This window comes from Orcinus orca, chromosome 2 (genome assembly GCF_937001465.1).
Source record: "Orcinus orca chromosome 2, mOrcOrc1.1, whole genome shotgun sequence".
Taxonomy (NCBI): Eukaryota; Metazoa; Chordata; class Mammalia; order Artiodactyla; family Delphinidae; genus Orcinus; species Orcinus orca.
Genome location: NC_064560.1, coordinates 136,988,115 through 137,011,804, shown reverse-complemented (window position 1 = coordinate 137,011,804; position 23,690 = coordinate 136,988,115). Strand labels below are relative to the sequence as shown.

At 43.1% G+C, this 23,690-nt stretch overlaps 1 protein-coding gene and 1 long non-coding RNA gene across 6 annotated transcripts in view; one reads left to right on the top strand and one right to left on the bottom strand.

Moving 5' to 3' along the window:
- Positions 1-23,690, bottom strand: part of NPAS3 (neuronal PAS domain protein 3) — an 867,013-nt gene that overhangs the window by 10,604 nt on the left and 832,719 nt on the right. For all 4 annotated transcript variants that reach the window (XM_049705378.1, XM_049705380.1, XM_049705379.1 and 1 more), the window contains exons 7-8: positions 19,080-19,273; positions 14,707-14,813 (exon numbers count right to left, since the gene is read on the bottom strand). In XM_049705378.1, the coding sequence (XP_049561335.1) occupies positions 14,707-14,813; positions 19,080-19,273 (301 nt within the window). The remainder of the gene's footprint in view (positions 1-14,706; positions 14,814-19,079; positions 19,274-23,690) is intronic.
- Positions 1-23,690, top strand: part of LOC117198738 (uncharacterized) — a 251,853-nt gene that overhangs the window by 86,889 nt on the left and 141,274 nt on the right. The window lies entirely within an intron of this gene.

Sequence of the window (23,690 nt, the reverse complement as noted above, 5' to 3'; positions counted from 1 at the left end):
TGCGGTGTGGATATTGTCAGTGGGTTTGACATCAGATGGGAACAAAGGCAAATTTGGGTGTGATTTATTCATAGCTTTAAGGTAGCTCTCTTTGCGATTCTGGATATCTGAATGGTTCCAAAGATGCTTTCCTCCTCTGTCTTTGATCATTTCACCTCAGTGCGAGCAGTATCAACCCGTGTCCTTATGTATCGGTTCCTTTTGATCTTGTCGAACAGAATTTATGGTAAGAACTAAATCTACATGGGTCAGTCAGGGGAGATTCTGGTGAGAAGTGTGCTGAACGTTGGAACAAAATACATTCCCTCACCAAATCAGACAGAAACACCGGCCTAAGCGAAGCACAGGTTTGACTTGGCTAGAGCCAAACAGAGTGACAGCTCCACACAGACTCTGAAATATGGCCCCAAATGAAGGAACAAGTAAAAACAATCAGTAATGTGAAACGGTGCCATTAAATATCCACGGAAAGAGAGCTTTAAAATGCAGATGTTAAAAATGATACTTTAACCAAAATCTTGCCAAGTTGAAATGGATTTGATTTGTATCTGGGCACGCTTGAGCTAGTAAAAGGGGGAAGAGTGCAGTAAATCAGCCCCTGAAATAAAGTGCTACGGATGGGAAGGGTTTAAAAGGATGCCGGAAACGTGCACAACCCGCTGTTATCGCTTGGATACGAATTGCAGACTCCACACCCCCCGACAGCGCGCCAGCTGGCCGGCCACTAGAGGGCAGTGTGCACTCGTCCACGCTGCCCACTTTTGGCACGTCCTTGTCTCCGTCTGCTAAAATGAAAAACCTCTAACTGCTGTAATAAATTTGGCTAAATTAGCTGCTAAATGGTTATCTCAAGTAATATGTATTTGCATTAATCATCTTGCTCTAAACCAGAACAAGCCAGAGTCCTAAAGACGTAGTAAATTCATATTGTCCATTTAATTATGGCTAATAAGTGCTCCATATACAATAGTTTCATGAAGTACATTTTGATTTTTTTTTGGGGGGGGGTTGGATGGGTAAAGGGAAGTCACTTTGGAAAAGGGCTGTGTTTAAGGCTGTGGAAGCTCTTCCCATCATCATGTCGGAGCCACTCTTCCTAGCTCTGAAAGTGGTCAAAAATCAAACCTCCATGTATTTGATCCATAAACATATAAACTTCAACGCTTTTCTCCCATTCTCTCTCTTTTTTTGTCTCACAATACACGACATGGATGGTTGTAAAATGTAATACTTATGTCTTAACAGTTGCTTGAGAAAGCCTTGCTTTGATGAGTGCTTCAAAGAGCGGCGAGTTCTATTCAGAAACTATTCTACAGTTCAGGGTATTTTTAAAACCCGGAACTGTCACCTTCTCTTAGTGGTGGGGCTCCACAGGTAGGACTGTACTCTGCTTTTGTAGGCGATTGTAAGTTCTGCCATTCGGCATGCATGGCTTCCCCGGCTCCAAAACTGTGTAGTGAAGCTGAAAGCAGTAAAATACTGACTCTGCCATACAGCACTTCTGTCAAACCATTGTTGCATGCAACAAGATGTGCTTTTATTCAAATCCTCTCAACCTGGTTAACTATTAATAGAGGAAGGATGGGTTATGAAATTCTGCCCACTATTTTCACAGAAATACTTAGAGCATCCCAATCAGTGGTTGGTGTATAATTCTACCTGCTGTGTATCTGGAATAAGGGATAATTTCAAATGGTTCTAGTATTTTTAATAAAGGCAAAGAGACTAAGAAGCCCCTTTTATAGAGTCACATGAAGAAAACACTGAGATGGTAGGCTAGACCAGCCCAGCCTGGCTGGGGATTTTCGACTGGAATTGGACCCAAAGCAGGCAAAATTAAAAAAAAAAAAAAAAAGACCCCACAATACAGTGCGTAGCAAGGGGCAAAGTGAGACAGAAACTATAAAGTCAAATTAGAGTTTGCAGAATCAGCAGAAAGATCACCACGCCCTCTCCTTCCTAATAATACTTTCTCTTACTTACAAACAAAGAAACAGAGAAACAAACAAAATCTCCTTTCTGAAATGCGCCTTTTTGGGTTAAGGCAGCACGACTCTGGGTCTGATTAGGTGCATCTGTGTTTCCTGAGAAGATAAATGCAAAGTTATTAGGACCCATGATTCCACGAATATTATTTATCCCCCAGGCCAAGGGCCATCTAGCAAAGAGAGGAGACCTCAGTGAGAGAGAGGCAGGCCAGGCAAGTTTACGTGATGAAGTGGTGGTGAAAGAGCTGCGGAGAAAAGGACCCCGAGGGGTTCCCTGGGGAGTCAGGAGCTACCTGAGTGCCTTCACTTACCGTGGTCCACACCACAGAGCAGATCCAGGGGCCCATCACCCTCAGCTCAAGAAGACAAGTTTAACCTAATCCGTTAATTTGCCCTGGGCCAGCCTGACAAACAGAATTCTGACAAGGTAGACATTCCAGCATGGTCTTGGATCATGACTGTTTCCTGAGGATCAGTGTTTCTGAATGACACCCCCACGTATCCGTGGGAATCTAGATAACTCAAGATAAGGCGCTGAGTTAGCTCCTATTATAGCATGAAATGTTGACTAAAAGATCACCCCAGTTGCGTCTGTTTTTCGGGAGGACCCATAAAAGCGGTCACAATGGAATTTTGCTTCTTTTAAGATGAACACGGAATAATTTTTGCTTGGGGCTCTAGAATATAAATTTATGATTTGTGGATGAAGCTTCCTGCTTAAAAAAAAAAAAAATCATACTGGCAAATCAGTTGGATCGTTCCAGCTGTGCCAGAGGCAGGATCTGACAGCTTTTCCTGAGCTCATGTGGTCCTAATCAGCTCAGGAAGAAAAGCCACTTTGGTGCCAGTTTGAAAGAGATTTTTAGTTTGTAATAAATTAGACAACTTGAAAAACACAAAAACTTTTTTGATACTCTCTAATCCAGGGCTGCTGTTTTTATTTTGGGGTTTTTAGCTTTAAATAATGGAGAGAAATGAGAGAATGTCTGTGTTAGTCTATTTCACAAAATCCCTTTTGTGGAGAAAACCAGAAATAGCATGATGTAAGTTACTTGGTATGGAAGTCCTTAAAAACCAGTTAATTGTCCCTTGAAAAGAGATAGATCCTCATCAAACCAATGAGCCCAGGAGAACATTCATAACAGTGTGCTCAAACTATAAAGAGAGGAAACCGAGAGAGGAAATATCTATGAGGATCTTATTTTTAGTCTTACACTGTGATACGGTCTGAGTACTTCTAACACAAAACCTGGCATCTTCTCTTTGGCTTATCCCAAAGTTTACTTTTTGCTGTCCAAACCTTTTGGTAGAGCAGCCTATGTGTGCCCACTGAATTCAATGATCACATCATAACATTTCTAGAAAGATGTCTTTAAGACTGTGCAATAGGGATTAGTTTTTATTTAAGGGTCTCAAAACACTGAAATGGCCTTTTCTTAGGTTTTAGAGGGTAAACGTGAAGACACAGCTAGGCTGACTGTGTTTCTCCCAGATGCCCTTTCAGTGTTGGATGGTCTCAGGTATAACCGTGGATGCCTCTGCTACTGCACGACAACTTGCTCCTTTGCGCCCTGAAGTCCAGGATGTAGCCAATTGCTTGGCTGTAATTGCTCAGCTCTGAGGAAAACCAAGAAGTTGTCATCAGTACTGCTCCACCTTCCAAGCTACAGGTGCCTTTGAGTTACAGACTGTGCTCTTCAGAGGACAGAAATGACCCTGCATTTGGGAGAAGAAACTACTAGAGACAAGGAGAGACTTACGTCTTGCTGGGGAACCATTCTAGCCCTGCTCATTTGACCATTTTTGTCTCTAAGTGTCAAAATACCACCCACCCCTAATTGTGAAGGGAGTGGCAAATGCAGTTCAATCCAAAGAAAAACGCTTATGTGTTAGAACACGTGACCTTTTACATCACATACACACTTTGCCCCACAAAGACTGGATGCTCAGATTGATTGACTATCTTTTTAAAAAGTCACCTGGCCTCTTGGTTTGAGCTTAGTGGCAGGCATACAAGAAATGTACTCCTTATAGAGAAAAACTAGCCCCCCCCCCAAATCTGATGAGCTCTTGCTGGAGTGCACATCTATGGCTCTGCACGCAGTGACCAACAGAGGGATTTCAGTGTTCCTTAGGAAAACTTTGTCCACAGAGATAGACTGATGATTGAAAGGACATAAAGGAAGCCTGTGTCTGTGGCAGGAACATAACTCTGTTAGGAACTCAAAACAAATCAGTCCAAGTTTGCCTTCAGAAATATGGAGGAAAAAAGAGAACATGGTCTCTTCCTGTTGGGCTGTTCCACAAAATCAAAGCCAAAGATTCTAAATAGTGAGTTACTTGTGTCTTCAAAAGAAGGAAGCAGTCTAATTCAGTCTGAAGAGGAGATGAAGAAGACATCTCAAAAGCGGTCTTTTAGCAAAGTGTCTCACAAAAGGACATTTTAGAGGTTTGCATATGCATTAAAAAGCTGTAATACTTGGTGTATTCAGGTAAGTATAGAATAAATAGGAAATGGTGAGATCATCGGAGATTTTCACACTTGACATTCACACAGCTGAACAAAGAGCTTCATTATCGTCACGGCAATATGAGGGTGCATCTGCTGCTCAGCTCACCCCCCCTTGAGCTACCTTCATCAATGGCTGCAGAGAATGGGGAGTGGGGGGTTTTCTGCTAGATACTCAAAAATTAATTTTGAATTCACTAATGTGGAGAGCGTGGAAGTTAGGGGGTGTGTGCTCGAATCACACTTTCTACTTAATACCACCGTTGGGTGCTTGGCTGTAGCTACCGGTTTTTCTTTCTACATTCACAAAACTGGCAGATGAAACATGAAAAAGAATACTGACTCTTTAATCTCTGCTTCTCCACCTAAGGCCCAAGGCAGGCTGACAGGGAACTTCATTCTGGAAACAGGACTTTTTTTTTTTTTTTTTTCTTTTTTAAATTCTGGATTACTTTTTCTTCTGCTTTTGAAAACTGTGGGCTATAGGGAATGAACCTGACATAGACTTAAAACAAGAACAGGTTTCTTTATCTAAAAAGTTATAGTCCTTGATGCTTACAGAGGTCATTTTCAAAACCCACAAGAGAGACAGCATTAGAGCCAGGACCTGTGCATTTAGCGCTTTATTTACTTACAATAGAGACAGTTTTTCATTTAGAACTGCTCATAGGATCAAGCCAGGCTTTGATGCCGTGCAGACTTTCCTATAGATTTTGCAATTAGTAAGCTAGATGTCTTAAATAGCAGGCATCCACAGATTGGTTTTTGGTTTTTTTGTAAATTTACGTGCTGAGCAATATTTGATCAAATTGAATGCTATTTGATACTTTAATGTGAGTTACGAGCTTAAGGACAGAAGACCCGTGGATGGTCTGTGAATGACTATGCATCATCTATGGATTTTCCCCCTAATATCCTAATGACAGGCCCTGCTTGAATTGCTATCTGTGTGATTTATAACCTCAGAAGAGGTTTTTTCCTATATCACCACCGCCGACTGACAGATTTTTATTAACTGTTAATACTGAATCCTGTAGAAAACTTTTCATTGATTGAGAACATATCAATTTGTTAAGTTTAAAAAATAAATTCCCCTTTCCTTGATGATAACGTGCTGAGTTGGAGACCAAGGCTTTTGAACATTGAGGGGATCACGTTCTAGGACCGGAAGAGTCAAAGTAATTGTTGGCGCGAGTGACATCCGAGATCTCAGATTTTTTTTAAGCTGTGTTCAGGCCAGTCAGGGAGTTTCAGTACTGTTTATTCCTGACCTGAAATAGTTAAGAACAGAGTATTCTTTAGCCTCCAAACCTTCTTTTTTGTTGGGGGTTTTGTTATATAAAGGGACACAGTGAACTCTTGCGCATGGAATTAAGATTTATGACTAGGAAATCAGGGAAATGGTGGATTTATCCACTCATTCAATAAATAATTGTTTTGAATGTGCCTCTCTGTGCCAGGCACTGGGGGATAGCAAAGTTAGCAAAATCTGTCACTGGCCTGAACTCCTGTCTGAGTCTGAACTGGTCCCAGAAATTCTGTCTCCCTTCCCGGGGATTGGTTTAGGTTTGGAATATGATGAAACACTGCACAACGAGACTCAGGGGGGAAGTCTCTCTACTGTGGGAGACTGTTGAAAATGTTTTCTTCCTTCTGAAAATAAGGATTTACTTGTCTTTGAACGGGAGTCAGATGCTTATCAGTCATTTTTACTAGTAAGTTTATCATGGTGATGATTTATGGAAAGTGGCGTGGAGGCCTATGAAAGCACAGCAGGTCCAACCTGGCCTGGGTAAATCCTTCACCTTCCTTTAAAAATGAAGAGAGGGCTTCCCTGGTGGCGCAGTGGTTGAGAGTCCGCCTGCCGATTAAGGGGACGCGGGTTCGTGCCCCGGTCCGGGAAGATCGCACATGCCGCGGAGCGGCTGGGCCCGTGAGCCATGGCCGCTGAGCCTGCGCCTCCGGAGCCTGTGCTCCGCTACGGGAGAGGCCACAATAGTGAGAGGCCCGCGTACAGCCAAAAAAAAAAAAAAAAAAAAAAAAAATGAAGAGAAATGGAGTACTGGGGAGGTTAAGCTGGGATGGAGGGAGACCTAAAAAAAGGTAAAAAGATGAGGTGAATCTTTTTAAATTTTTATTGGAGTATAATTGCTTTACGATGCTGTGCTAGCTTCTGCTGTAGAGTGAAGTGAATCAGCCGTACGCATACCTATATCCCCTCCCTCTCGGATCTCCCTCCCACCCCCTGCCCACCCGTCCCACCCGTCTAGGTCGTCAGAGAGCACCGAGCTGAGCTCCCTGTGGTTTATAGCAGGTTTCCACTAGCTATCTGTTTTACGCATGGTGGTATATATATGTCAATCCTAATCTCCCAATTCGTCCCACCCTCCCCTTCCCCCTTATAGGCAGGTTTATTTTATGTCTCTGGCAGACTCTGTGTTTCTGGATACAGTCGTTTCATTAAGCCTACTAAATACCTTGAGCAAGAACTATCTAAGTGGTGAGGCACAGGTATACAAAAACTAGTGTTCCGTAAAATCGGGACTATTTAAAGGAGCCCAGACAAACGGCATGTGTTCAGCTGTTCTGTGGATCGTCAGAAATCCTGATACTTTGTTGTGAAAACATTACAGATTCTCCCATGTAGCGGTCACCGTTGAGTGTCCTCTGAACAGCTATTCCACCACTTCTTCCTGGGTAATAGAACTCCCATTTGGGGCTTTATGTGTGGTGGTCTTCCCCCAACTCTCAGGAGGGATAACTGTTTGTTTAAACCAGCCACAGTCATTCCCTCCAGCGTGTGGCTGAGGCTGGGACATTTGATGAAATGCTGGACAATGAGACTTTCCTGGAGGGCCTGTGAGAATATTTTCTTTTCTTTCAAAAAATGAACACAAAGTAGCAACTGACCCTTTCCTGACTTTGGACATTGTCCTGTGAGGAACTGATCATTGGTTGTGCTACAGCTGTCTTTTGATCATGAAGAGAAAGTGAAGACGATTACAGAGGAAGTTGAAGTCATTTTTACTTGGGTTTTCTGTTACTTGTAATCAGGTGGGTTCTGGCTAATGTGTCTCCCCCCAAATTTGAGGAGGCCAGAGAGGGGGTGGGAATTCTTCAAGAGCTTCAAATAACCTGCTCTTTAGTTAACCCTATATTAATGGAAAAACGCTGTATGCTAAACACATACACAAATTAAATCCTATGCTGCTCATTTGTGTTTAAAAAAAAGTTTGAGGGCTTTTTTTTTTTTTGAGATATGCAGGGTGTCATTAAATCAACATTTTAAAGAAAGTGTTTTTTAGAAAAACGATGTCATCTTGTTCTTCATTTTGTATAAAGTACAAGAAGTACTGGAATTGATTTTATTTAGGTTAATTGATTTCTGTGAAAATGGATGATTTAGAAGTACTGTTTCATTTTCTTGATCATGCTTTATGAGAGCAATGGGTTAGTTACTCTCAAGTATCAGGTGTTTCTGTTATGAAAATAAAAGCAGCTACTAACTGAAATAGTAATAAGGAAAAGCCCAAGAATCCATGTTAGAATTGCATTAGAATATATCAGTCAAGGGCTTCCCTGGTGGCGCAGTGGTTGAGAGTCCGCCTGCTGATGCAGGGGACATGGGTTCGTGCCCCGGTCCGGGAAGATTCGACATGCCGCACAGCAGCTGGGCCCGTGAGCCATGGCCGCTGAGCCTGCGCGTCCGGAGCCTGTTGCTCTGCAACGGGAGAGGCCACAACAGTGAGAGGCCTGCGTACCGCAAAAAAAAAAAAAAAAAAAAAAAGAATATATCAGTCAAATCAAAGATCTGGCTTCCTCTCTGAGCAGATAGAAAAGATCACGTGCTACGTTTTGCGTCTTTTCGTGTGCTCTTCAAAGCTTGGGATGCCCTCAACACCTACCCGACGCCCACCCCCATCATATCTCCTGCCATCATCTTCTTTCAATGTCCAGGGAAAACGTGCCTCCTGGAACTTCTTATCCTTCCTTGGTGGCCCCCACCTCTGGGGCTTCTTTGTTTTGTTTACACACCGTGATTGTCCTCATTTTATGCCACCTTTTCAAAACTGGCTGTTTTCATGTTGTCCTCTCTACCAGTATGCAAGCTGCTTGAAGGTAGAGACCATGACTTAGTTATTTTTTAAATTTATTTTATTTTATTTTTTTTTGCGGTATGCGGGCCTCTCACTGTCGTGGCCTCTCCTGCTGTGGAGCACAGGCTCCGGAAGCGCAGGCTCAGCGGCCATGGCTCACGGGCCCAGCCGCTCCGTGGCATGTGGGATCTTCCCGGACCGGGGCACGAACCCGTGTCCCCTGCATCGGCAGGCGGACTCTCAACCACTGCACCACCAGGGAAGCCCGACTTAGTTATTTTTTTAAACTTTATAGCAATACTGCGAAGCTTGTATGTAGTAAGTACTCACAAATGTTAGTTGACCTTGAATAGGGAAAATATGACTGTTCCTAGTCACACGTGCAGCCAAGTACATGGAAAAATATTAACCTGGGGAAAAACTAAAGACCTCCTTTTGCTTACAAGTTGACTACTACTGCTTAATATTAACTTTCTCCACTGCAATTTAAAACTTTACATCTTTGTAAAGAAGTCGATCTCTTTACCAAGTAATCACACTCGTTTCATTTGAACACTGATTGAGATGCCCTCAGAGCCACTTGACTATTCATATTTTACTACTATTAATAAAATTCATTCAATTGGAGGGGGGTAAATGAAGTCCTTAAGATCGTTAGTCGATCTGTATTTACTTTTACTCCGTGTAAAATAATGCCTTCTAAATACTAGCGTAGTCAGGACTTCTCAAACTTTCACATGAATGCGAGTCTGCTAGGGATCTTGTTAATTGCAGATTTGGATTCAGTAAACCTGAGGGTTGGCCTGAAATTCGGCATTTCTAGTATGTAGTGGAGCAGGGATACTCAGCTGGTAGGTAGGTCCTTGCTGGTCTCTGTTCTCTGTGTTTGCCTGACCTTGGACTTAAAAAGCTAAAATCAGCACTTGCTGAAAAAGAAAAAAAGATGTAAAGTAATAATACTAACTCACTCCTGGGAACTTCCTTTCAGTCCAGTGGTTAGGACTCCGAGCTTCCACTGCAGAGGACACGGGTTCGATCCCTGGTCTGGGAACTAAGATCCTGCATGCCGCACGGCACGGCCAAAACCAAAACCAAAACCAAAAAATACCTAATTCACTCCTGCATAAAAACCTGACTTTATTTTGTCTCCATTTGACAGTCTTTTTAGTTAGTGGACAGGCACATGATGTAGGCTGACTTGGCTTCTGAAAAAAAGTCAGACACGGCAGCTATTAAATGCATCTCCTTTCATGTGAATTTTCATAATCATATGGAAGAAGAGGAAAAACTCATTTGCTCTGGGGGGAAAATGTCCAGCCAGTGATCAGGTGGCAGCTCAATCCCTGAAGACCCAGCGCTGGAGAAAGCTAAGATCAGGAAATAGAAAACGTCCCCTGTGCCATCTGCATTTGGTCTGGCCATCAAACTTCACACCTTCCCTTCTTCCTTCACTCGTTGCTTCCTTTACTGCAAGCGATGGCTGCATACCCGAATCAACAATTACATTCCCCCTTTGTTTTTGTGGCAGATGACAAATGCATGGAGGACATCTTGTGTTTCCTAGGCAGGCAGGGCACTTACTTTGATTGATGCTCGGTTGTGGAAAAAAATGAGCAGGGAAGGAATTACAATGGAGGGCCTGCAGACTGGAAGGGGATATACTAATTAGTCCTGCATTAAGCAGTCGGCTTGCATTTGGTGATGAGACGCCTTCAGGAGGGAAGTGTAGGGGTTATTGGTGCAAAACAGCGTGGAATGCATTATGCCAGGTAGCAGTGGATTCATTTTGTTAGGATGTATAGAATTTTGTAATTAAGAGAGAAACAGGCTACTGTATTCTTTTTTAACAGCTCCCCAATATATTGGGTAGGCCGTGCTTTTTGACTCTAATGATCTCATAGACAAGCTGAAAAGTCCTCCTCTCTCTCTGAAATAAATCTTCCAGAGTTTCCTCATCCTGGATCCAGTTCTAGGAAGGGGAAACTGCCACCACTTCTATGCTTGCTGGCTCTTTCTTTCTAAAGCTCCACTGCTCCAGAGCCCGAGCCTTGACCCTTGCTGCTGGGACACAATGTAATAAAGAGAAAGGAAGTTTTCCCTCAGGCCACTCTTTCCAGGTTTTAGAGAGTCGTTGCTGATGTGACCTGGGAAGAACCCTAAGGATATCTCAAGGCAAATTCAGCATCTTCCATAGACAGGGGCGAAAGCAAAATGCAAAGCGTGTTCCTCTGGTTAGCATGTGTGGTTTGCCCTTCTATTTTCTGGGCTATAGGCAGAGGCAAAGCAGTACATGGTGAGGCGTTCTCATAATTCAAGAGTGACACAGATGCTCTAGGTAACGGGAGTGTGTGACTCCAGGGAGATGGGACTGGTCATCTTGAGGTCAATACATCCTGAGCAATGGAGAACTGGAGGGTGATAGGAAAAGGTGCTCAAATAATTGCTAATATGGGTGATTTAAAATTCAAACCTTGAAATGTTGATTTGCTCAATTTGGCCTGAAGAATCAATGAAATTGGGTTCAGTGACTCCAGTGAGGTGGCTTAGAGAAAAAAAAAAAAAATCACACAGGTCTTTGGTCACAGTACGATAGAAGAGGACCTAAACTCCCTTGAGATCCCAGTGTAATTTCACTAACCCACCGTGTTGGTATAGATAATGATTCCTAGTGATTCTTTGTGTTGAAACCCAGTGAACTCTCAGGCGTCTCCTGTTAACCTAGTGGGCGAGTAAATGGTCCAAAGTTTTTGGTTCAATTTCTCAGAGTTGTCAAATCCTGGTGCAGCTGAGATCCCCTTTTACTTTTCTTATTCTAGAAACAAGTTCATCTATGGATTTACAGATGCCTAGGCTAGCAAAATAGATCTAAGTGATAAAGATAGCATTGTGAGTTAGCAGAGGCTGTCGAGTCTTTTTATTTCTTTAAGTTTTATCCATAAACTGGAGCATAAGACACATCTCAAAATATCAGAAATACGATCAGATGACTACAACCTGCCTTTCATGGACAGAACCAGGAATTGTGCCAATAGCTCGAGGAAGAAAAGCTAAATAGTTAATGTGGTTTATTTTTTAACCATCCCTTTGTTTTAGAATTCTATCTTATTCTTGAGCTGATTCCATGTCACCATGACCTTCTCCTGCCAAGAAGGCACAGTTAAGGCATCCTTCAGTAATAGCCTAGGGCTTTGGACAAGCAAGATGCTTTTTTTTCTATGTTTACACAACCAAGACTTATTACATGCTCTGTCATTTTGTTACTGGGCTGGCTTTGGTCTGAGAATTAGGTAAACATCAGACATTCCATCACATAATTTTAGACTCAATCTTACTTTATAATGATGTTAATGTTTACTATACAAAGAAAGATGCATTTGTATATTTTAGCATTTTATTTCAGTCACAGAATGCAAAACCTGACATTGGCATCAGTTTGATGTGTGTGTGTGTGTGTGTGTGTGTGTGTGTGTGTGTATGATTGAAGATATTAAGCACTACAAGAATGCTGAAATTTCAATCTGATTAGGATCAAAATTCTTCAGGATCAAAACACTCCTTTTCCTCCCCCTACAGTTTTACTAATTGTGTGCTACTTGACATTGTGGAGTTATTCCACAGCGTGATAGCTAAATATGTGAAGTATATTTTACTGTGCTGAATTATCAGCTCATTCTATTTGTTTTTCATGTGTTTAAGGTTATTAAAAGAACTTAAAATTAGAAGTCATGTGTATGGGTTGAAAGACTGAACTCAATCATTGTTAGCAGATGAAATCGTAAAGCAATAGCCAGCATGTCAATATCAAGTAGTGAAAAAAAAAATCACAGAATTTGAAAGCATACCTTCTCTGTTCATTAGTTGGCAAGATACCAGAAAAATTAGGATACTAGCACAATAGTGAATGGCGGACGGAGTTGTTTATTTTCAGCACTCTCAAATTACTCCAGGTACTGAAAACGAGATAAAAGTAGATCGGAAGGAATGGCATCAAATGTATTTGTTGGAGGCCTTGCTTTATGGGAAGAAATGAACTGCCCTGGCTCACTGTTCCCGAGGAATTGTATTTCTTCAAGCTGTAAATCAAATCCCGGAGAGATAGCATGACGTTTTCCAAATAATAACAGAGGATGACAAAGTTCCTTTTTGTCAGCATCAGGTTTCTGAATTTAGACCTCGATTAAGATTCCAGAATGAAAAAGCGCCCCCCGCCCCCCACACACATGGTCTACGACTGTGTCTTACAAACAATATATTCATTTTCAAAGTCTGGATCTCTGGCATATCCGCATCCCAAAATATATTCATAGCTTCCTCCAAACATCCTGATTTTTCTCCATTTTCTCTAAATTCCCAGCTACAAAGAACCTGATGTGTCTTTGCCAGAAACAGCATCATTTCTTCCCCCAGTTAATTGAAGAGTCATCTGCTTCTGTGATACCCGACATCCATTCGTTCTTAGCAACAAGTGTGTTCCCTAAATCGCTGGGGGGCCATACCAAGGCATGCACTCTGGGTTGGGAGTAGAATCTGACAGAGCAGCCTCACAGGCAGGCTTTTTTTCCCCAGAGACACAGTATATACAGAATTTGACACTGACCTTGCTCCCTTGTCAGTGTTGCTAATGCAGGGTTCAAAACACAGTACAAGGGACTTCTCTGGTGGCGCAGTGGTTAAGAATCCACCTGCCAATGTAGGGGACACGGGTTCGATCCCTGATCTGGGAAGATCCTGCGTGCCGCGGAGCAAGTAAGCCCGTGCACCACAACCACTGAGCCCGCCCGCCACAACTACCGAAGCCCGCGTGCCTAGAGCCCGTGCTCTGCAACAAGAGAAGCCACTGCTCGCCGCAACTAGAGAGAGCCCACAAGCAGCAATGAAGACCCAGCACGCCATAAATAAACAAACAAATAAAAAACACAGTACAAGATGCTCACAGTTTGAGACTTCGGCTAGCTTCGTGTCTCTCCATTACGCTTCTGAAGATCTGAGTTTGAAATGATTAAACAACTGCAAAGGGCGGGAAAGATCTGAAACAGCTCTCCTCAACCGTGGCCAGAAAGGGAAGAAGAAGTTAATACAGAGGCCACCTGGCTGGTTTTACTACATAAAAGCTTCTGCTTCAAGCTGTGCCGTCTCCTTTGTGTCCCCTTGCATGTATTTAAAAGTGGAGCTCAGAACCGGCTTTAGAACCTTCTAGGACTACAGATGGCAGGGCCCTCATTTTCTAGGAAGAGTCTACCGAATGGTCATAAAAAGAATCTCTTGTTGGAATAGGGCAGCCCTTTCCTAAGAGGTCCACCAGACCAGTGCCTCTTGCCTGATGGGATTGTCAGAACCCTTGCACACATAGTGAAAACAGCCCTGCTGAGTTTGATGAGGGAAGAGTGCATGAGGACGCTGGTGTGTGAGTCACTGCTTGGACCCAGTCGGAACACTGCTGGTCCTGCTTTGCTTAGATGCCACAAAAGGTGCCTCGGAGGTGAGCCTGCTGGCCAGGAGCTGGGAACCAGACTCAAAGAGCTGAGATGAATTTCTCCCTTCCAAGAGTCGGGAGATGGAGGTGCCTGCCCCTCTAAATAACCCTCTTTCTGGAAATACAGTGAAAAGTCAGCACCTTTGAGAGCTGCCGTATCCACATGAGGCACTCTGCCCCTGTCCCCGGGCTCCCCCCTCATCCCAGTTTTGCTGCTAGTCAAGTAGGAATTTTTATGCGGCTCTGGCCTAGTTGAACTTGTCTTCTCCCATGTCTGTTTTGAAACTGAGACCACAGATTTCACGGTGGAGTTTGCTCTCTAGAAAATGAAAGGGTCAAAAAGGCACTTAAGACAGAGATTCCCCCATCACTTCATGGGAGAGAGAGCACAAGAGACCACGAAATCCCGGGTGAGCGCCTGCAGATCCAGCAATTTCTCTGGGCCCTGAGGTCCAGCTTTCAATCTAATCCCAACAAAAGTTGGAGCGATTTATGTCTCACTTTTTCTCACTGCGCGCTGACAGGCATCTCAAATGTACAGGAGATGTGAAGGGAGAAATTGGCATGGAAACCAAAAGGGCATCTGAGACTGTTGACTCCGGCTGGGATCAGCTGTCCCCGTGCATAGGAGGTACTTACAGTCCAGGTGACTGTGCCTGATGCCCTCGACGTCTTCAGCGTGGATGAAGTGGTAGCATCTTTTCCCTACAATGTCTACAGGAGTCAGATCCATATAATCACTAATCCTACAAAGAGAAGAACACAGGCTGGAAATCAGAAGGGAGGGGAAATAGAGAAACTGTTAAATGACTTAGAAACAAATATACTGACAATTTTCATTATACCAGGGTACCTGTGAGGACTTGGCACTGAGGGAAAACCTTTTTTAGATAAAATTATTTCCTTTAACATATGAACAGTCTTTTTCTAAAGTAGGAACTGTGCTAGATCAAGCAATTGTGTTGAAATAATTAGATAGGTTTTTCTTTTCTTTTTTTAGTATCAGAATACACATTGAGACAACATAATTCTATGAAATTATTGAGAATCAGGAACAATGCGAGATCCTCATTAGAGGCCAAGATAATTCAAGGTTACATAATAAAATAAAAACATGTTATGTTTATACCAAATGATTAGAGACACCTTTCATTTAAACAGATTGGTCTTCTATTGGGTATTTCCATGAAAAAGGGCTTCGGCTGCTTCTTGGCACAAAGTCCAAATTGGCATTTCAAGGGATATAATTTAAATGCTGAGACATACAGATGCCTGGGGGTATTATCTTTTCTCGTCTGAGTCATTTGGGAGCTCAGCTTTCACTCCGGCCCCTTTTAACTGGGACTTTGTGGTGGATTCCACACGGAAACTTTTAAACCATCCTGGCAGCTCTGCCAGCCTTGTGCTCGACCGTACGTGTGTGTGTGAGCTTCTGTCACTGTCCAGCCGGCAATGTCCTCAGGCAGGAGCACAGAAAAAGAACAAAAACTGGAAAGAAAACGTTGGGGGAATCTGCCTGGTTTACACGAACACGCCAAAAGGCGGCTTCTCTTCCTCCCTGTCCAGGTTCAGATTCATTTTGGTCCATCCTGAAGAGAATTTATCTTTTGTTTAATTGATTCCCTTTACTGCCCCTGTTCTTTTCATGGTTTCTGACTTATCAAATATGAAGTGAACCTTTAGCTACGGCACCTTTAAGAAACCCATGAGATTGCTGCTGGGGAGTGAAATCTGACCCCTAAAGACAAGGAAATAAGAAACCAAACCAGACCAAAATGATATGGAAAGGAATGAAAATACACTACCCAGTGAGTGAATTGCTCAACATCTAGCAATTTAAATCATATTTTGGGCCAAACTAGAATTCTTGGAGTGTTTTCTCAGGATTCCATGGTTTTCTGGTACCAAACAGATTAGTTGGTGTTTTCCTAAAACCATTAAATGCTTTCCAAGCACAGTTTATACCCCCTTTCTGCAAACGAGGGAATCAGGATGTCATTAAAGGCCTTCGTGGGTGTTTCTGGAATTTGCCCGCTCCTCTGAAAGCATCAGATGTGGGCTTTGCCCAAGGCTGTCCTAGGGATCTGCAGAGTCAAGGAGCGGACTCTATTTTCTAGTTAGCAGATCCCTAATTCAACTATAAACCCTGGGAAAAAGGCACTCCATTCTTTTAGGGAAGACAGTTCTTTATTTTTTATTTGAATGAAATCCTTCAAAACAGTGGAAGTACTTTTGTACTCTCAGAGCCTGTTACCGTGGTGCATGTGACCAGCTCAGTGTTCAAAGACCTCTTAATATATGTGTAGAATGCTCTAGACCAGTCTGATGACCTGTATCAGGATCAGAAGCCTGATGGCATCTTGTACGCCGAGCCTCAGTTTCCTTATCTGTAAAACAACTTCAGAGGCTGGTGAGGGGATTAATGAATGAAATGACATGAATGTAGCACAGTGCTTGACACACAGGTGTGCTGTTCCCTCAGATTCAATATGCAATTGCCTTTAACGGGGATCCTTTTTAATAATGACTGTCATCTTCAGTGGAGGAATAATGCTGTATTGTACTGGCTAATAAGGGGTTGTGGAAAAAACATTTTTTAATGGGAAGAAAAAAGCATAAAGTGGGTCACAGAAAGTGATCTCAATTACTAGAGTGGCACCATAAGGCACTCAAGTCCATGGAGTGCATCAAAAGAATTAATCAACCTGTGATAACAGGAATGAGAATTAGATGATGGCTTGGGGACAGGACAGTCACTGGGAGTTACGTAAATAAGATGAGGCTTCGTCTTTTTTTGCGGGGATTGGTGGTTGTGAATCTAAATCGAGGGAGCCGACGTATGTTTCCAAAGACGCAAAGCCATACTCCATCCCCTGGCTGTCTACCTGCCTCCCTGGGTGTCCAACATTCTAACTTTTAAATCAGAGGAGAGACCGCTTTGTGGGCTGTAGTTGTGTTCTTTCATGGCTGCATGTGTATGAAAGTTCCACCTCAGCGGTTATTCCGATTCGTTACCATTTAGCCTGACTTCTGAAGAAAAATTAGAGACAAGGAATGCGGGGGGATCCCACAGGAGGCATGGTTGTTGAATATGGCAGATTGGGGTTCAAATCTTGGCCTCAGTCAAGGCACTTGACCTTTCTCTCTAAGCTGAAACTGCGTGGGGCCAATGGACACAGGGGCAACACCGACCTCACAAAACCGTCCTCAAGCTTCAGTGACACAGTGCATCTAATGCACTTCACATATAGCTGAGGGTGTAGCAGGTGTTCAATAAATGTTCTCTCTCTTTATTATTCCTGGCCAACTCTAGCTACTCATTCTGGCAAACTCATCTTTCCTGATTCTCTGTGGCCATGGCAGAATACCTTAGACACGGCCAAGTATACAGTCATGATGAGAAAATTTTAATAAATACCCCCAAAACTTGGAAAATAGATTGAGTTACTCATTAAATAATAGTGACAGGTTCATGATATCTTCTACCCCCCTGAACACTAAAAAGCTCAGGGCGGGTACTCTTTTCCCATGGTGAATTCTTTCCTCTGAATCAAAGCTTGACCGGAAAGGGGAGGCATTTCTAACTTGATCTCAACATCTTTAGCGCTTCCTAATGGACTGAATGCAGGCGCTGTCTGTCTTCCTCTTGGCTGGGCCCTGAAGAGGTCAATTTCCTAAGCCACTTGACCATTCCTCTCTTTTGTCCCCACCCCCTCCCCCCAACCCGAAGGCAATCACAGGACTCAGCAAACATGTGCTGCCTTCATGCCTGATGATAATCTGAGCCACAAAAGTGTCCCCACAAATTAATTCGGTAATTCTCCCCGTGGCACCAGGGTGGACGGCGTCGCCAATCTTCCTTCCCACAGCCGACGCGTGTTCACCTCCCCTCCCCCCTCGCCCCCCCGCCCCCCCCCCCCCCCCCCCCGCGATTCTCTCTTCTTCAATTCAGTCTGATGATGGGCTGGTGACTTCTGGGTGAAAGGTCTGAAGGGGCACTGTCCCATTTCCTTGTCCCTTGCTTTGTGCTCAATGGAAAAGTGAACTTTATAACCAGAGGCTAAAAAGTCCTTTTAGAAGAGCTCAGTCTGCCAAGTCATACGTATGATGAGTCATCTTTCTTTAATTTATCACAGTGAAATCCTCAGGATTACAAAGCGTCATTGAATAGTTTTACAAATTTCTTTTTTGTCTTTTTTCCTCTGGGGGCCTCAAATTCTCATTTGTCCTCTACATGTTTTGTGGACTGAATGTTTGTGTACCCCCTAAATTCGTATAGTGAAATTCTTACCCTCCATGTGATGGTATTTGGAGGTGGGGCCTTCGGGAGGTAATTAGGTTTAGATGAGGTCAGAAGGATGGAGCCCCCCCATGATGGGATTAGTGTCCTTATAGGAAGAGGAAGATCAGAGCTTGCTCTCCCCTATATGAGGACACAGCAAGAAGGCAGCCCTCTGCAAGCCAGGAAGAGCGTGCCCCCTCAGGAACCTCAGCAGCCTGTACCTTGATCTTGGACTTGCCAGCCTCCAGAACTGTGAGAAATACATGTCTGTTGTTTGAGCTACTAGTTTATGGTAATTTGTCCCAGCAGCCTGAGCTGACTAGGACAAGGTGCTCAATGCCTCTGTGAACACTGCCTGTCATGAGGCTGGGTCCTTGAGGAAGTGGGTCTGGCTGAGACATCAGTAGATACCTCTTACTGCATCGTTTTGCCAAGAATGTCTCCGCCCACCTCTCTCTCTGGGTTCTCGGCCAAAATGGGTCTTAGTTATAGCATCTGGATGCCTGGGAATCCTAATTCCATTCCATTGTTGTCCCTAATGCAAATCAGGGCAGCGATGTAAATTTCAAATAAAAAGCATGGTTGGTGTCAGTCCAAGCAGCCATTAAAAGTAAGATCAGGATTTATAATGAGCCTCGTTGGGAGAGTAAAATCCTTCAGACTGCTGAAAACACCGGCCCTTACCGATGCGCAACACACAACAGGGCAAATGAAAACAAAAACGAAGTACCTATTTTCACAGTAAATGATATTGAGGTCCATATTTACTCGAGTGACGAACATATGGCAGTCAATTCTGACTTCATTGATCGTAGGGGGAGGCAAGGCATGAGCCACAACCACGAGCCCCATGATTTGGCTGGGGACGGTCCTCCCGTGGGACAGCGACACCCTTAGTCGTAGCCGGCCCGTTATGTGAATCACCTGTAATAGAACATTAAGTACAGGACATAGTCAAATTTACATCTGGGCTGTAACAGTACTTCTTTTGAGAAATGCAAAATTGCATCTGGAATAACCAATGTTAGCTTGTATCTCGTGTAATCATAAGGGCTGTCAAAGTGCCCTCAATGTCCTCAAGGCAAGAGACAAAAGAGAAATAATATTATACTCTCAGCATTTCTCAAGGCAGCGTTATTACTATGCTATTGCTATTTTTCAGGACTTTTTTTTTTTTCACATTTAGAGGAAGTTCATAACCAGATAAAAGGACAAGAAAGTTGAGCCCTGAGCTGCAAAAAGAAACGTTTGCATTATCAGCCCTTATTAATGGATGATGTCTGTCTCTCTCCAAATCTGTACTGAGTGGGATTCCATGGACATCTCCTTTCAGAAGTGTGGCTCAGAGCTTTCCTTCATTTGCAAAAAATGCCAGACTCCAATGATTAAAAAACTCAGTGACAGTGAAATGAATGTGTCCTTCTGAGCATAGAGATCCCACGTTAGGCAGTGCTAAGTTACCTGTACATGTAACGTCATGCTTTCTCGCAGCGCCGTCTGGGACTGAAGGTTAGAGGACCTTGGAGTATGATTTGTTCCCTAAGCTCATACACCACAGTAGGGTCAGGAAGCCTTGCACCATTTTGGTGGCGGCTCAGACGTACTTGCTCAGAAACGGGAGGGACAACGTTGGGCTGTGATTTTTGGTTTCTTAGCCAAAGTATACCATGGGTAGTCCAGGCCACCCTGAACCAAAGGAAATTGGTTCATCATCCTCACATATGTTAAATAATATTATTTTTATAAAGCCATCTTTGGAAAAAGTTCCTTTGTTTGTAAACTGAACATAGGAGAAGAGTCATAGTGTCAGTTTCCTTAAACGATGTTTCGGGAAAATGAAAGCATAAAAGGATGGAAAAAATAAGGATTTGGGTGGCATGCTTCCGGATGATAGAAGGCAGGTGTGTATATGTGGGGGGGGGTTGGAGACTGTGCGTGTGTGCATGTGTGTGTGTGTGTGTGTGTGTGTGTGTACTCTAGCTGTGTTCCAGGAGCCCTGTGACGGTGTGGCAGACCTTCCCAAACCCAGTTGTAGAGGTTCTCGCTGCCATTCCCGGTACCTTGGAGCTCAGTTTCATAGCTGGCTGACTTTCTGTGTTTGGTTGGCCTCTCCAAATGCACCCCTGCGCGCCAAATCATTTTTTGAAATTCTTCTTTTCCCTCCTTGCCAGAAGGAACCAAAGTGGGAAGTGGGTCTCTGGCCTCCCAGGAGCAAGAAGAACTAGCATCTGCTCTCCTTCCTAGGGGCTTGACTGGTAATTCCTTTTTCACTGTGTTTTTGTTTCCTTTAAGTTATTCAGTTTTCCAAAAGCGAGCCACACTGCTCTCAGTCAGGCAGCAGGATCAAAGCTTACGGAGCTGCCCTTTGGAGTCCTGGCTGTTCTAAATGATATCTCTTCCCTGTCCCCTTTCACGTTTGAGCCCAGAGCCGTGGATCTGGAAACACCAACGAGGAGGATTATTTAGGTTATTTCAGGAGCAGTTTTTTGACCACCCGCATTGAAGTAGACTAAAATCATACTTAACGCACCTTTGCTTTAAGCTTTGGTCAGACGAGCTACTTTATGAATATTTGAAAATGTTCCTAGAGGCAGGGATGCTAAAACATCATCACAGACACACGTTTTTGCACGACCCCATTAACTAATAAAGAAATAGCTAAACGAAATGGGATTAGCTTCACAGGAGGGGTGTTAACAGTCCCTGGTCCTCCTCCCAGGTAGGCTCACATAGATGCTCATTTATCATTATCTGTCTTCTTTTCTCAGGAACACTCAGCTTCTTGGAAAAACACAGAACTATAAATGCTCAGGAAAACTCACACCCAGAAATGATACGTTAAATAAATCTCCACTTGGTATTCTCTTCCAAAGCAATCTGAAGGCATCTGGGCTAGCAAACATTTCTGGGAAGGCAGACAGGCTGCTGGGGGAGCTGTGTGCATGCAGATCTACCCCGCCTCTGATCTCCTCCAGCTTTGCCTGTGGCCATCGAGGTGTTGAAGGGGGTCAAAAGTTGGGTTGAGTAGATTTGCCATTTCCTGATTTTGTTCTCCTGGACTCAGCCTCTCTGCATCTCAATTTTCTTTTCTGTGCAATGGGGATAATGACTATTCTGCAATTACGTTGTGAAAATCAAAGGAGGTAATGGTGGTGAACACTTTCCAAATTGTAAAGAAGTCTACAAATTTCATTATAATTCTGATTGCCTGTAAAACTGTCAACTGAATAATATGGGTAAGGACTGATTATTCATTTAATCTTGACCAAAGGCCAAATAAATTATTATTACTTTAAAGGATCGTGACATTTCATATTTGGGAGAAAAATTGGGAGGGTCTATTTTAGGCCATTCTCCTTTTCATTTTTTTGGGTGAGGAGAGAGGCTTTGGAACATTCATTCCCTAACCAGAGTCATCGGGCTTGGAAATGGCAAAAAAGAGCCTAGAATCTTGGTTTCTAGGTCGTGTTTGAGCATCATTTCCACTTTGTTATGCTTGTATACATTTTATGTGCGTATTCATATTGAACAAAACATTAGACGTTTATACCGGATGCCAATTTCCTGTGTTAAATAAACTGTATATGAACCTTGGAAATTATTTCACTTATAGCCAGAAGCCCAGGTTATTTGAAAAGTCTTCGAGAAATTGTACAAACTAAGAAGGAAAAAACCAAAGAAAATTACCAATGCAGTAACTTAACAGTTGTCAAGAAATGTCAAAGAACAATCAGAGGGTGTGTTTGTCTGTATGTATGTACATCTGGGGGTGAGGGAGGATGGTGCTGAAGAGAAGAAAAGGGATATCTGTTAGGCCCTGTAATTAACTTTGGGGTTTAAATTAAGGTACTTCCCCAAATCTATCTCACAATGCCAACAGTTTTTTTTTCCATTGTGAGAAGTTATGTTCAGATTTTAGAAACACGGCCGAGAGCAGGTATCCAGACACACAGACAGTTGAGTTTTTCACTTTGTATTTGCTTTGAAGGCCTGAGGTGTTGAGGAAAGAGTATGATCAGAAGAGCTGGGCACTGGCACTAGCTCTGGTACTGTGTAGCCATGCAACTATGATGCTCAGAAAATTGAAATGACTCGCTTACTTTCCAGGTCAGCATATTAGAGATTAAAAACCTAGTACAGAGAGAATAAATACTCTGTAAACGTGTCTTTTGTTTTCTTAATAGGGTCATTAAAGGGCATTTTATTGGTTTTTTAGTTTCTGAAACATATTATGTGCAAGGGACCTTGATAGATGCCAGGGAGAAAACAAAGGTGGATCAAATGTAAACCTGTCCTCAAAGGGTTTACAGACTACATAGTGGGAGGAAACATAAACAATTACTTGTAATATCATAAGATTGGGAGGGAACACAGTGTCTGATCAAGAAAGTGGTTCTCCATCCTGGTTATGTGACAGAATCTCCTATGAAGTTTTGTTTGTGTAAACATGGATTCCCAGGCTGTATAGTCCAGAGATTCTAATTTGGTAGCACTGGGCTGGGGCCCAACGTTTGTTTGTTTTTTAGAGCTTCAAAGGTGATATCTACTAGGAGAATGTCTGGCTAACGGATTTGGAGTTCTACTAGCGGTTCCCAACCTTGCTACACGCTGGAATCACCCAGGGTGTCTTTAAAAGTCCCCATGTCCAAGCTGCGCCCAACACCGGTTAAATATGGACTTCCAGAATATAGGGCTGCTGAGAGGATTAAGTGAAAACATATAGAAAGGTATATGCCTAGGTATATGCCTGATACACAGTATATGCTCAACAAATACTATTTTCATTAAGTAACAAGTGTGCACCATAAGAAAGGGATAGAATGAGATCTTTGGGAGGTCAGGGTAGGTAGAAAATACTTTTGACCAAATGGATCTGGAAGGCTACGTGAAACTGGCATTAAAATAAATTGCCGTAAGATATAATCATAGAATGGTGAAAGGGGTTCCAGATAGAGAAAAGGACTGGAATATAAAAGAAAAGATAAACAAATCTAAAAGAGAACCTACTGGAGACACCCAGGGCTCCAGGAGCATTTCAACTGGTGTCAGCAGAAAAGTTAGAGATGGGGCAAATGGCAGGTCCAAGCAGTAGAAATTGGTAGTGGGACCTGGAGAGAAGCACCATGATTTTAAGCCTGTGTCATAGGAAGATGATGATGATAGACTAAATGGTACGTGGGAATACAGGAATCACTCACAAAGGGACAAAAAAGATTTCCCTGTGGACATTTTGCATTTGAGCAGCCTGGGGAAATCCTGGGCAGGGTGTCCTGGGGATAGCTGGAAAAAGGGGTTGGTTACTTAAGAGAAGATAGATGAAGATATGGTTTTGGAAGACTTG